This window comes from Salmo trutta, chromosome 3, assembly GCF_901001165.1.
Source record: "Salmo trutta chromosome 3, fSalTru1.1, whole genome shotgun sequence".
Lineage (NCBI taxonomy): Eukaryota > Metazoa > Chordata > Actinopteri > Salmoniformes > Salmonidae > Salmo > Salmo trutta.
The window spans coordinates 25,715,591-25,728,097 of record NC_042959.1 but is presented as its reverse complement, the minus strand read 5'-3'; the positions used below and the strand labels follow the sequence as shown (position 1 = coordinate 25,728,097).

The 12,507-nt window shown below is 41.0% G+C and overlaps 1 protein-coding gene across 2 annotated transcripts in view; it reads left to right on the top strand.

Annotated features, from left to right (window-relative positions):
* Window positions 1-12,507, top strand: part of LOC115171119 (gamma-aminobutyric acid receptor subunit alpha-2-like) — a 51,328-nt gene that overhangs the window by 24,785 nt on the left and 14,036 nt on the right. For both annotated transcript variants that reach the window (XM_029727654.1, XM_029727645.1), the window contains exon 8: window positions 7,536-7,688. In XM_029727654.1, the coding sequence (XP_029583514.1) occupies window positions 7,536-7,688 (153 nt within the window). The remainder of the gene's footprint in view (window positions 1-7,535; window positions 7,689-12,507) is intronic.

Below are 12,507 nucleotides of genomic sequence, written 5' to 3'. Positions count from 1 at the left end.
ATTCCATTCTCGGCATCAACAAAACTTTCTATCCTCAATCTTGTTAAATGTGTTCAGGTGTGTTGGCCGCGCCCACTAATTGGCCACACCTGATCTTAATGAGTGCTTGTTTACTTTGAAATTACTCAAATGAACAGCTTTGTTATCATCAAAAAAACATGGCATGCTAGCGCCACTTTGGTGGGGCAGTGGACTAATTCCATGGATAGAGAACATAAGATTATTGTTTTGAATCTCACTGATGCCGTGTCACAATAAAAAAAAAAAATTCCATGTGTTCTATCTGAGCTTTGATTTTTTTTTAAAGTTAACCCCAAATATGCTACTCTAGCAGTGTTATGAAGTCTTATTGAAACATTCAGTGAAAGTTAATTAAGGAAGTTATTCAAAATCCTCAGAGCGTTTTCAGAGTGGCAGGTAGCCTTGTGGTTAGAGCGTTGGGCCAGTAACCGAAAGGTTGCTAGATTGAATCCCCAAGCTGACAAGGTAAAAATCTGTCGTTCTGCCCCTGAACATGGCAGTTAACCCACTGTACCTAGGCTGTCATTGTAAATAAGAATTTGTTTTAACTGACTTGCCTGGTTAAAAAAATTAAAAGAGTGTAAGTAAAATCTCCCAGCAAAACTTTCAAGGAACCAGAGTAAATTTTACTCAGAAACTCTCTATAACCTAAAAATAAACATTCCTAGAACAGTGAAAATGTTCTCAGAACATTTAAAACAAATGTTGTTTAACTGATCAGAAAACGTATGGCTTCGTTCCCAGAACCAATGGCAAACCAAAAATGTACCTTCCGACAGCTTCCAAGGAACCAAATGTTCTAGCTGAGATGCTACTAGTCTGAAAGTGAGTAAAATATTTCATTCCTGGGCCACTAGGAACATTTCCCAAGTGAAATACGGAGGAACCCCCTTCGCTGAAAATCCATTTGTTGTACTTTCCCACTACAGATTTGCTGATTGTCTGACTTTAAATGAATCATTCATCAGCACTGTGTCAGTGTGTCATCAACCGTGGGGGTAAACTAGGTCATTTGGCATGGGTGACTGTACTTGAGTGCGAGGGACATCTTGGGTGACTGAGGCTTGAGTGCAAGGGACATCTTGCAATAGGACCACGAGCATAACAGCAAAATACTTTTAGCAAATCACTTCATTTTGTTATATTTTTACATTGACTCACATAGAGAGAACAGAGGGGTGTTCTCCAACGCAAATGTGTGGACAGAAAATGACAAAATAGCATTAGAAGTAAATATTTGTACATTTCCGTGAATTAAATCTGTGTTTATTATATATTTCCATGCTATGAGGTTGGAATAATACTGTGAAATTGTGAAAATTATGATAATGTCCCTTTAGTTTAATAAGAGCTGTTTGAAACCACAGTCTGAAATGTCAGCCTCTTTAGGTTAATAGACCAATAAGAGAGTTCCAAACCTCTGCCAATTACAGCAAGTTTTCAATTTTTCCCTCCCCACTCATAACACTCTCAGACGGTCCTAGGAAAATGCTTTGCTAAGAAGCTGTTTTTGTTTATTTAGGACCATATTGATTGAAAAAAATCACAGTAAGGTACTTATTTGTTACCCAGCAATGATTTGATATATATATATATATATAAATAAAATAAATAAATAAAGGCTGAATTGGACCTTTAATGAAAATACTGTGGGTTTGTTTTCTAACCAATCAAGTGTATTCAAGCCTTTTTGACATTTCATCTTTATCTATTTGTCTTTATCCCCCTCACCTGGGTCAATGGCAGCAGTCCTACATAGGCACTCTAGCCCATGCTTCCCTCTGTCCTTTATCAGAGGTCACAGGTTGGCATTTATTGGGGTGACTCATGTACTGTAGGCAGCTTGGCATATTAGTCACTAGCTGGCACAGCCACAAAGTCATACATTTGATTTTAAACCTAACCACACTTCTAACATTAATCCTAACCAAAACCTTAAATTAAAGACCAAAAAGCATATTTTTGTTTTCATGATTTTTTTTATAATATATATCCAATTTTGACTTTGCAGCTGGCCCATTTAGTGGAAATCATACAGCTCTACCTCCAGGACAAGATTCATCCCAATAAACGTCAACTTGCTCAGAGGACAAAAGTTTGGCCTAGATTCCATCAGATGCATTGGACATTAGCATCTCAAGTGTGGGTGTGCTGGCGTCATCAGTGCCGACAGGAGGCTGAAGCTATCTAGAACCAGGCTCTCCATCTTCATTTGCACCCACAGAGGAGTATGTCAAGCTGCCCTGTCTCCTGCCTCCTTCTGGAATGAGAGTGCATTGCTAATTTGCTAGAAAGGCATCCTTCCCCTGGTCTACTCCATTCCCAATCAAATGTGGCTGATTTAACAAGCTATAGGGGAGGGCATCTCCCATATTCCACTTTAGAACAGTGAAGAGTCCCTCACCACCACCATCTCTATTTACAGTGAGGGAGATGTAAGTCAGTGATTTTTGCAATTCGTTACAGTAATTGGCAGCAGAGAACTGGAAGGAAAGGCGGCCAAATGGGGTGTTGGTTTTAGTAGTGTATGGGGCTTTGGTGATGAAATGGATGGCACTGTGATAGACTGCTTCCAATTTGCTGAGTAGAGTGTTGGAGGCTAATTTGTAAATGACATCGCCGAAGTCAAGGATCGGTAGGATAGTCAGTTTTACAAGGGTAAGTTTGGCAGCATGAGTGAAGGAGGCTTTGTTGCGAAATAGGAAGCCGATTGTAGATGTAACTTTGGATTGGAGATGCTTAATGTGAGTCTAGAAGGAGAGTTTACAGTCTAGCCAGACACCTAGGTATTTGTAGTTGTCCACATATTCTGTCCACATATTCACATAAGTCAGAACTGTCCAGAGTAGTGATGCTAGTCGGGCGGGCGGGTGCGGGCAGCGATTGGTTGAAGAGTATGTATTTCGTTTTACTAGCATTTAAGAGCAGTTGGAGGCCTCGTAAGGAGTGTTGTATGGTGTTGAATCTCGTTTGGAGGTTTGTTAACCTGTCTGGGAACGTGGGACGCTTCCACCCTAGTCAACAGCCAGTGGAATCGCGTCGCGCGAAATACAAAACCTCATAAATGCTATAACTTCAATTTCTCAAACATATGACTATTTTACATCATTTTATAGATACACCTCTCCTGAATCGAACCACGTTGTCCGATTTCAAAAAGGCTTTACAGCAAAAGCAAAACATTAGATTATGTTAGGAGAGTACCCTGCCAAAAGAAATCACACTGACATTTTCAAAGCAACTAGCATGCATCACAAATACCCAAAACACAGCTAAATGCAGCACTAACCTTTGACAATCTTCATCAGATGACACTCCTAGGACATCATGTTACACAATACATGCATTTTTTGGTTCGATAAAGTTCATATTTATATATAAAAACAGCATTTTACATTGGCGCGTGACGTTCAGAAAATATTTTACCTCAAATGCTTCCGGTGAATCAGCGCTACAATTTACAAAATTACTATTCGAAAACATTGTTAAAATGTAATATTGTCATTCAAAGAATTATAGATTAACATCTCGTGAATGCAACCGCATTGCCAGATTTAAAAATAACTTTACTGGGAAATCACACTTTGCAATAAACGACGTGGTATGCTCAGAAAAATAGGCTAGGCGATACATGTTAGCGCCATCTTGGAACCATCTAAAATCAAATATACTATTGTAAATATTCCCTTACCTTTGATTATCTTCATCAGAAGGCACTTGCAGGCATCCCAGGTCCACAACAAATGTAGTTTTGTTTGAAAAAGTTAATCATTTATGTCCCAATAGTTCCTTCTTGTTAGCGCGTTCCGAAGGCTACTCATAATGTACTGAAGCGCGCGGGACTTGTCGTCACGAATGTGCAATAAAAATATATATTTCCGTTCGTTCAAACATGTCAAACGTTGTATAACATAAATGTTTAGGGCCTTTTTCAACCAGAGCTTCAATAATATTCAAGGCGGACGATTGCATTGTCTTACTAAACGTTTCGGAACAAAAGGTTTCCCATGGGCGCCCGCGTCATAGTAGTAATGGCCCTCCCCCTGTGACCAACTTCCCAAGCCTCTCTTTGGGTCAGTTTCTACCATAGAAGACTCAAACCACTTTGTAAAGACTGTTGACATCTAGTGGAAGCCTTAGGAAGTGCTAAATGATTAATAAGTCCCTGTGTGTTTCAATGGCAAAGGTTTGAAGTGATTCCACACATCAGATTTCCATTTCCTGTTAGGATTTGTCTCAGGGTTTTGACTGCCATATGAGTTCTGTTATACTCAGACACCATTCAAACAGTTTTAGAAACTTTAGTGTTTTCTATCCAAATCTACTAATTATATGCATATTCTAGTTACTGGGCAGGAGTAGTAACCAGATTAAATCGGGTACGTTTTTTTTATCCGGCCGTGCAAATACTGCACCCTATCCCCAACAGGTTAACACAGTGTCCAAAGAGGGGCCAGAAGTATACAGAATGGTGTCGTCTGCGTCGAGGTGGATCAGAGAATCACCAGCAGCAAGAGCGACATCATTGATGTATACAGAGAAGAGAGTCGGCCTGAGAATTGAACCCTGTGGCACCGCCATAGAAACTGCCAGAGGTCCAGACAACAGGCCCTCCGATTTGACACACTAAACTCGATCTGAGAAGTAGTTAGTGAACCAGGCGAGGCAGTCATTTGAGAAGCCAAGGCTGTTGAGCATGCCGATAAGAATGTGGTGATTGACAGAGTCAAAAGCCTTGGCCAGGTCGATGAAAACGGCTGCACAGTACTGTTTTTTATCGATGGCAGTTATGATATCGTTTAGGACCTTGAGCGTGGCTGAGGTGCACTGTTGGTTATCTTCAGCCAGGGGTGAAGGGTAAGATCCATGTTTCTGGCCCTCCCAACCCTGGCTGAGGCAGGAGGGTTCAAATCAAATTCTATTTGTCACATTCGCCGAATACCACAGTTGTAGACCTTACTGTGAAATGCTTACAAGCCCTTAACCAACAATGCAGTTAAGAAAAATATTTACTAAATAAACTAAAGTAAAAAATAAGAGCAACAATAAAATAACAGTAGCGAGGCTATATACAGGGGGTACCGGTACCGAATCAATGTGCGGGGTTACAGGTTAGTCGAGGTACTTTAGGTAATATGTACACTACCGTTCAAAAGTTTGGGGTCACTTCGAAATGTCCTTGTTTTTTAAAGAAAAGAAAAGATTTTGTCCATTTAAAATAACATAAAATGTATCAGATATACAGTGTAGACATTGTTGATGTTGTAAATGACTATTGTAGCTGGAAATGGCAGATTTTTTATGGAATATCTGCATAAGTGTACAGAGGCCCATTATCAGCAACCATTACTCCTGTGTTCCAATGGCATGTTGTGTTAGCTAATCCAAGTTTATCATTTTAAAAGGCTAATTGATCATTAGAAAACCCTTTTGCAATTATGTTAGCACAACTGAAAACTGTTGTTCTGAATAAAGAAGCAATAAAACTGGCCTTCTTTAGACTAGTTGAGTATCTGGAGCATCAGCATTTGTGGGTTCGATTACAGGCTCAAAATGGCCAGAAACAAAGCCCTTTCTTCTGAAACTCCTCAGTCTATTCTTGTTCTGAGAAATAAAGGCTATTCCATGTGAGAAATTTCCAAGAAATGGAAGATCTCGTACAACGCTGTGTACTACTCCCTTCACAGAACAGCGCAAACTATCTCTAACCAGAATATAAAGAGGAGTGGGAGGCCACGGTGCACAACTGAGCAAGAGGACAAGTACATTAGTGTCTAGTTTGAGAAACAGACGCCTCACAAGTCCTCAACTGGCATCTTCATTAAATAGTACCTGCAAAACACCAGGCGGGGTGGGTGTGGAGCCAGACACAGCAGGGATTTAAACTGTAGAACACTGTTCCTACATTTGAATAAAAAAATTGATTTTATCAATCAAAACTATGCTACAGTTTATCTCTGGGACCCTCAGGATGACAAATCAGAGCAAGATTATTGAATGTAAGTACATTATTTACCTTCAGAGGTGAATGTATCAAACCAGTTGCCGTGATAAAAGTTTTGTTGTTGTTGTGCACTCTCCACAAACAATAGCATGGTATTGTTTCACTATAATATCTACTGTAAATTGGACAGTGCAGTTAGATTAACAATAATTTAAGCTTTCTGCACATATAAGACATGTCTATGTCCTAGGAATCTTTTCATATTACTTACAATTTCATGTTAATCACATTAGTGCACGTTAGCTCAACTGTCCCAGTGGAGGGACACCGATCCCGTAGAGGTTTTTAATTTGGCATTGTTAAGCCACAGATAAAGAGCCAATAACAAGTATTTACCCCATTGCACAATTTCCACAAATTGTTGACATGGAGCCTGGATATTGAGACCCAGTTAATTGGGATTTGTTTTACCGATCTACACAAAATGCTCCACAATCTTTTGGTGTTTGAGCCACTTGATTGCAATGGCGGTAGAGGACCTTATGTCTGTTATGTCGGTGTCTGTGGAGTGATTATCATCTTCATCCTGTAATTACAGTCCTCCCGCTTGCAGGGAAGCATGCGTAAGCTTCTCTGGAGTAAATCCCACCACGTCTCGCAGATTCTCTCCCCCCATCCACAACAGAGAGACATCAGGGCAGGCATGCAAATTAACCTCCCCATCCACGACAGAGAGACATCAGGGCAGGCATGCAAATTAACCTCCCCCATTTCCCACGTCCCCATGAGGACATTGGCTATTTTAAGCTTAAGGGTTAGATTTAAGGTTAGGGTTACAATTAGGGTTAGAATTAGGGTTAGGGTAAGGAGTTGGTGGTTAGGGCTACAGGATAAGTTTATGTTAAGGTTTAGGGAAAATAGGATTTTGAATGGAAATGTATGTTAGGTCCTCACGAGTATAGAAGACCATAACGTGTGTGTAAAGACAGGAGAGCGAGAGAGCATTTAGACTCCCTGTAAATGGGGTGAAAGCAGGCAATACTGTAAGTGCTCTCAAATAACAGGGAATAATAAATATTTTGGGATTAGGTGGGGAAAATTCCCTCCCTCCAGTCTGCTGAAAAGGAGTTTCCTTCTGCCAAGTTGCAGTATCAAGGTCCTCATTGCAGAATCAAAGCAAATGTGATCTATTTCTCTGTTCTGTTGACACGGGTAAACATCTTTCTCATCTCATCTTGGGTTCTCTTTGAAATATTCTCCCATTACAAGTCATGCATGCTGCTGCGGCATTGGCATAATTGAATGTCCTCGTTAGAGGTTTAGTTTTGCATTGCGGTTATACAATGTACAAAGCTTTATTCAATAGGCTTATTGTTTGAACTCTGAAAAGTCCATAGTTTTTTTAACATTGCATATCCAACCTAAAGCATCCACATCCATATTCTTATGAATTCACATATGAACTGGTGAAAAAATGAATAGAATCGGACGTAAATAAATAACGCTATCCTTCAAAGAGTGGCACTGTAGTCGAGGCCATATAAATGAATAAAGCACTCTCTCTCTACAGGCGAATACACTGTCATGACGGCACATTTCCATTTGAAGCGGAAGATTGGCTACTTTGTGATCCAGACCTATCTACCATGCATTATGACCGTCATCCTCTCCCAGGTGTCCTTCTGGCTGAACAGAGAGTCCGTGCCAGCTAGGACTGTGTTTGGTGAGTATGGGGCTCCTTATCCGACAGTGATGTTATCCTAGACCAGGTATTCCAAACTGGGGTACGCGTACCCTCAGGGGTATGCGCAATGCTGTCGGGGTACGGCAAATAAAAAAGTGATAAATATTTTTATTTTATACATACATACATACATACATACATACATACATACATACATACATACAGTTGATGTCGGAAGTTTACATACACTTAGGTTGGCGTCAATAAAACTCATTTTTCAACTACTCCACAAATTTCTTGTTAACAAACTAAAGTTTTGGAAAGTCGGTTAGGACATCTACTTTGTGCATGACACCAGTAATTTTTCCAACAATTGTTTACAGACAGATTATTTCACTTATAATTCACTGTATCACAATTCCAGTGGGTCAGAAGTTTACATACACTAAGTTGACTGTGCCTTTGAACAGCTTGGAAAATTCCATAAAAAATAAATAATTCTCTCTACTATTATTTTGACATTTCACATTCTTAAAATAAAGTGGTGATTCTAACTGACCTAAGACAGGGAATTTTTACTAGGATTAAATATCACGAATTGTGAAATACTGAGTTGAAATGTATTTGGCTAAGGAGTATGTACACTTCCAACTTCAACTGTATATATCTTTTTAAAACAGTCCATTTATGTTTTCCAACGGGGCTATACATTTGGGTGAGGTTTTTTTTCTCATCTGAGTAGCCTCGTTTCACTGCCAAAAATCAAACGAAACCATCTCGTGTTCAGCGAAATAACAACACAATGTCAAATACAGGCATCCTAGTCAAATAATTAACATCCAACCACATTAACATAGTGACATAGTGGAGTGGTAACGTGCATGCAAGCAATTGCTCCCGAAACCACTTGGGTACACTGCAGCATCCACCAAGAGGCTCTTGCTGCCAAGGGAATGCCTGACAGCTTCAAAGACGTTTTGGACACTACAGTGAAAATGGATAACTTTGTTAAAGCAAGGTCCCTGAACTCTCGTGTATTTTCTGCACTATGCAATGATATGGGCAGCAACCATGTAATGCTTTTACAACATACAGAAGTGCGCTGGTTATCAAGGGGCAAAGTATTGACAAGTTATTTTAAATTGAGAGACAAGCTTAAAGTTTTCTTTACTGACCATCATTTTCACTTGTCTGACCGCTTGCATGATGATGAGTTTCTCACATGACTGGCCTATCTGGCTGATGTTTATACTCCCCTGAATGATCTGAATCTAGGATTACAGGGACTCTCCGCAAATATATTCAATGTGCGGGACAAAATTGAGGACATGATTAAGAAGTTGGAGCTCTTCTCTGTCTGCATTAACAAGGACAACACACAGGTCTTTCCATCATTGTATGATTTGTTTGTGTGCAAATGAACTCCAGCTTACGGACAATGTCAAATGTGGTATAGCGAAGCACCTGACTGAGTTGGGTGCGCAATTACAGGTACTTTCCCGAAACGGATGACACATTGGATTCCTTATCCCTTTCATGCCCTGCCTCCAGTCCACTTACCCGATATCTGAACAAGAGAGCCTCATCGAAATTGCAACAAGCGGTTCTGTGAAAATTTAATCAGAAGCCACTGCCAGATTTCTGGATTGGGCTGCGCTCAGAGTATCCTGCCTTGGCAAATTGCGCTGTTAAGACACTGATGCCCTTTGCAACCACGTACCTATGTGAGAGTGGATTCTGGGCCCTCACTAGCATGAAAACTAAATACAGGCACAGACTGTGTGTGGAAAAGGATTTAAGACTGGGACTCCAATACAACCCAACATTGCAGAGTTATGTGCATCCTTTCAAGCACACCCTTCTCATTAACCTGTGGTGAGTTATTCACAATTTTCGATGAACAAATAAGGTTTTATATGTAAAATGGTTAAATAAAGAGAGAAATTATAGATTATTATTATTTGTGCCCTGGTCCTATAAGAGCTCTTTGTCACTTCCCACGAGCCGGGTTGTGACAAACTCACACTCATTCTTATGTTTAATAAATGTATCATATAGTGTGTGTGTGGCAGGCTTACAATGATGGAAAAAAACAACATTTGAGAGTGCGCTGACCCTGGTGCTAGAGGAGGTACGCAGCTGGAGGGTGAATGTTTGAAGGCGTACGGGACTATAAAAAGTTCGGGAACCACTGTCCTAGACGAACCCCTCTGCGTGTCTAACTGCGGTTCAGTGTTTCTCTGTGGTGCCAGGAGCCTTGGGGATGTGCCCTGTGTGTCCGTTAGCCTGTCTTCCAACCCCCTCTGCAGCCCCAATAGCTGTTTGTGTTGCTGTGCAATGAATGAGCAACACTTTAAATGCGATCCTGTGCGACAGCCTGAAAAGCCAAGTGAATTTTCATTCTTCCGTAGCAAGGTAATTTAATCGAGTACTAGTGGCCAAGAGGAAGGATAGCTTAATGGTGTGACCAGTGTCAACCGGACTTGGCCTGTTTACAAAAGGCAGGGGGTTGATTGTAGTAAGTCGCTCTGGATAAGAGCGTCTGCTAAATGACTTAAATGTAATGTAAATGTAGTCCATGGGGGAATATAAACTACAAAAATATGCTTTATACACATGGAGACATTGATAAATAGATTTTATTTGATTTACTAAATAAACTAAAGTAAAAAAAGTAACAATAACGAGGCTATATACAGGGAGTACCGGTACCGAGTAAATGTGCGGGGGTACAGGTTAGTCGAGGTAATATGTACATGTAGATAGGGGTAAAGTGACTATGCGTAGATAATAAACAGAAAGTAACAGCAGTGTAAAAACAAAGGGGGTGGGGTGTCAATGCAAATAGTCCGGCTGGCCATTTGATTAATTGTTTAGCAGTCTTATTGATTGGGGTAGAAGCTGTTAAGGAGCCTTATGGACCTAGACGTGGCGCTCTGTTACCGCTTACCGTGCGGTAACAGAGAGAGCAGTCTACGACTTGGGTGACTGGAGTCTTTGACAATTTTTTGGGCCTTCCTCTGACACAGCCTAGTATAGAGGTCGTGGATGGCAGGAAGCATGGTCGCAGTGATGTACTGGGCCGTACGCATTAACGTTTGTAGCGCCTTACCCTTAGTCAGATGCCGAGCAGTTGCCATACCAGGTGATGATACAACCAGTCAGGATGCTCTCGAGGTGCAGCTGTTGAGGATCTGGGGACCCATGCCAACTCCTTTCAGTCTCCTGAGCGGGAATAGGTGTTGTCGTGCCCTCTTCACAACTGTCTTGGTGTTTGGACCATGATAGTTTGTTGGGATGTGGACACCAAAGAACTTTTAAGCTCTCGACCCGCTCCATTAAAGCCCAGTCGATGTGGATGGAGGCGTGTTCGGTCCTCCTTTTCCTGTAATCCATGATCAGCTCCTTTGTCTTTCTCACGTTGAGGGAGAGGTTGTTGTCCTGACACCAAACTGCCAGGTCTCTGACCTCCTCCCTATAGGCTGTCTCATCGTTGTCGGTGAGCAGGCCTACCACCATTGTGTCATCAGCAAACTTAATGATGGTGTTGGAGTCGTGCTTGGCCACGCAGTCGTGGGTGAACAGGGAGTACAGGAGGGGACTAAGCATGTCACCCCTGAGGGGCCCAGTGTGGCAGATGTGTTGTTGCCTACCCTTACCACCTGGGGGCGGCCCGTCAGGATGTCCAGAATCCAGTTGCCGAGGGAGTTGTTAGTCCCAGGGTCCTTAGTGCCCACGAAGCGCATCACTAAGCTATCTGTTGGGGCAGTATGCGAATTGGATTGGGTCTTTGGTTTTCTGGATAATGGTGTAGATGTCATATCACTGCAGAGGTGAATACCATTCACATGATAAACACAGTATATCACATAAAGGAGAAGTACATCACAAAATAGTATGCACCGAAAAACAGCATTCCTGATGTGTTCACGGTAGAAAAGGCCCATAGCTGTGTAACCAGATTTAAGGGATCAGGCCACTTCTAGATATGATTGGGTTTTCTCTGAAAAGGAGGAGTTAGTCGGTTTATTATTCTCTGTGTCCCTTTAAGTCTCCTCATTATTTCAGTGCCACAGAGAAGTTGGCAGCGAATGAACGTTGAAGAAAAAACTTGGTTAAAGAAATTCAAAGAACTTATTCTGGACCTTAGTTCTAAAAATACTCTGAGTAAATAGTCTCATCTCTAATCTGCAGATACTTCCCCCCCCCTCCCACTCATTAAAATAAATCTGAGCTAAGCTGAACTTCAGTGGGGATGTTTTCATACAGCCCTCAAATCAAAACATCAGGCGCAAATGTGGCACGAGAAAATTTGAGATAAGTCTGCTTATTATTTTGATATATTTTGTGTCATCGATCAATGTCACCATTGACATACAAGGTGCACTGTTCAGGTAGAAGACATCAAATCAAACTTTATTTCCCACATGCTTCAAATACCACAAGTGTAGACTTTACCGTGAAATGCTTACTTACAAGCCCTTAACCAACAGTGCAGTTCAATATGAAGAAAATATTTACCAAGTAGGCTAAAATAATAAAAAGTAACACAAAAAGAACAACAATAAAGACGCTATATACAGGGGCCACCGGTACCAAGTAGTTTACATGGTATTTTACTTACGCCTACAAGAAAACAAATGCACCATATGTTGCAATTAGGAGTGTTAACGTTTAAATATTAAAACGTATAAACAAAATTGGGATCCTTAACGTTAAGAAAAAATCCCTAACTGAAAAACAGAAGGAGGAGCCCAAAGAGCCTGGCTGCTCTTTGGGCTCCTGCACACACAGACAGAACTGGTATGTGACACACAGCATAAAATAATGCACCGTTAACACAACATATGGTAGCTAA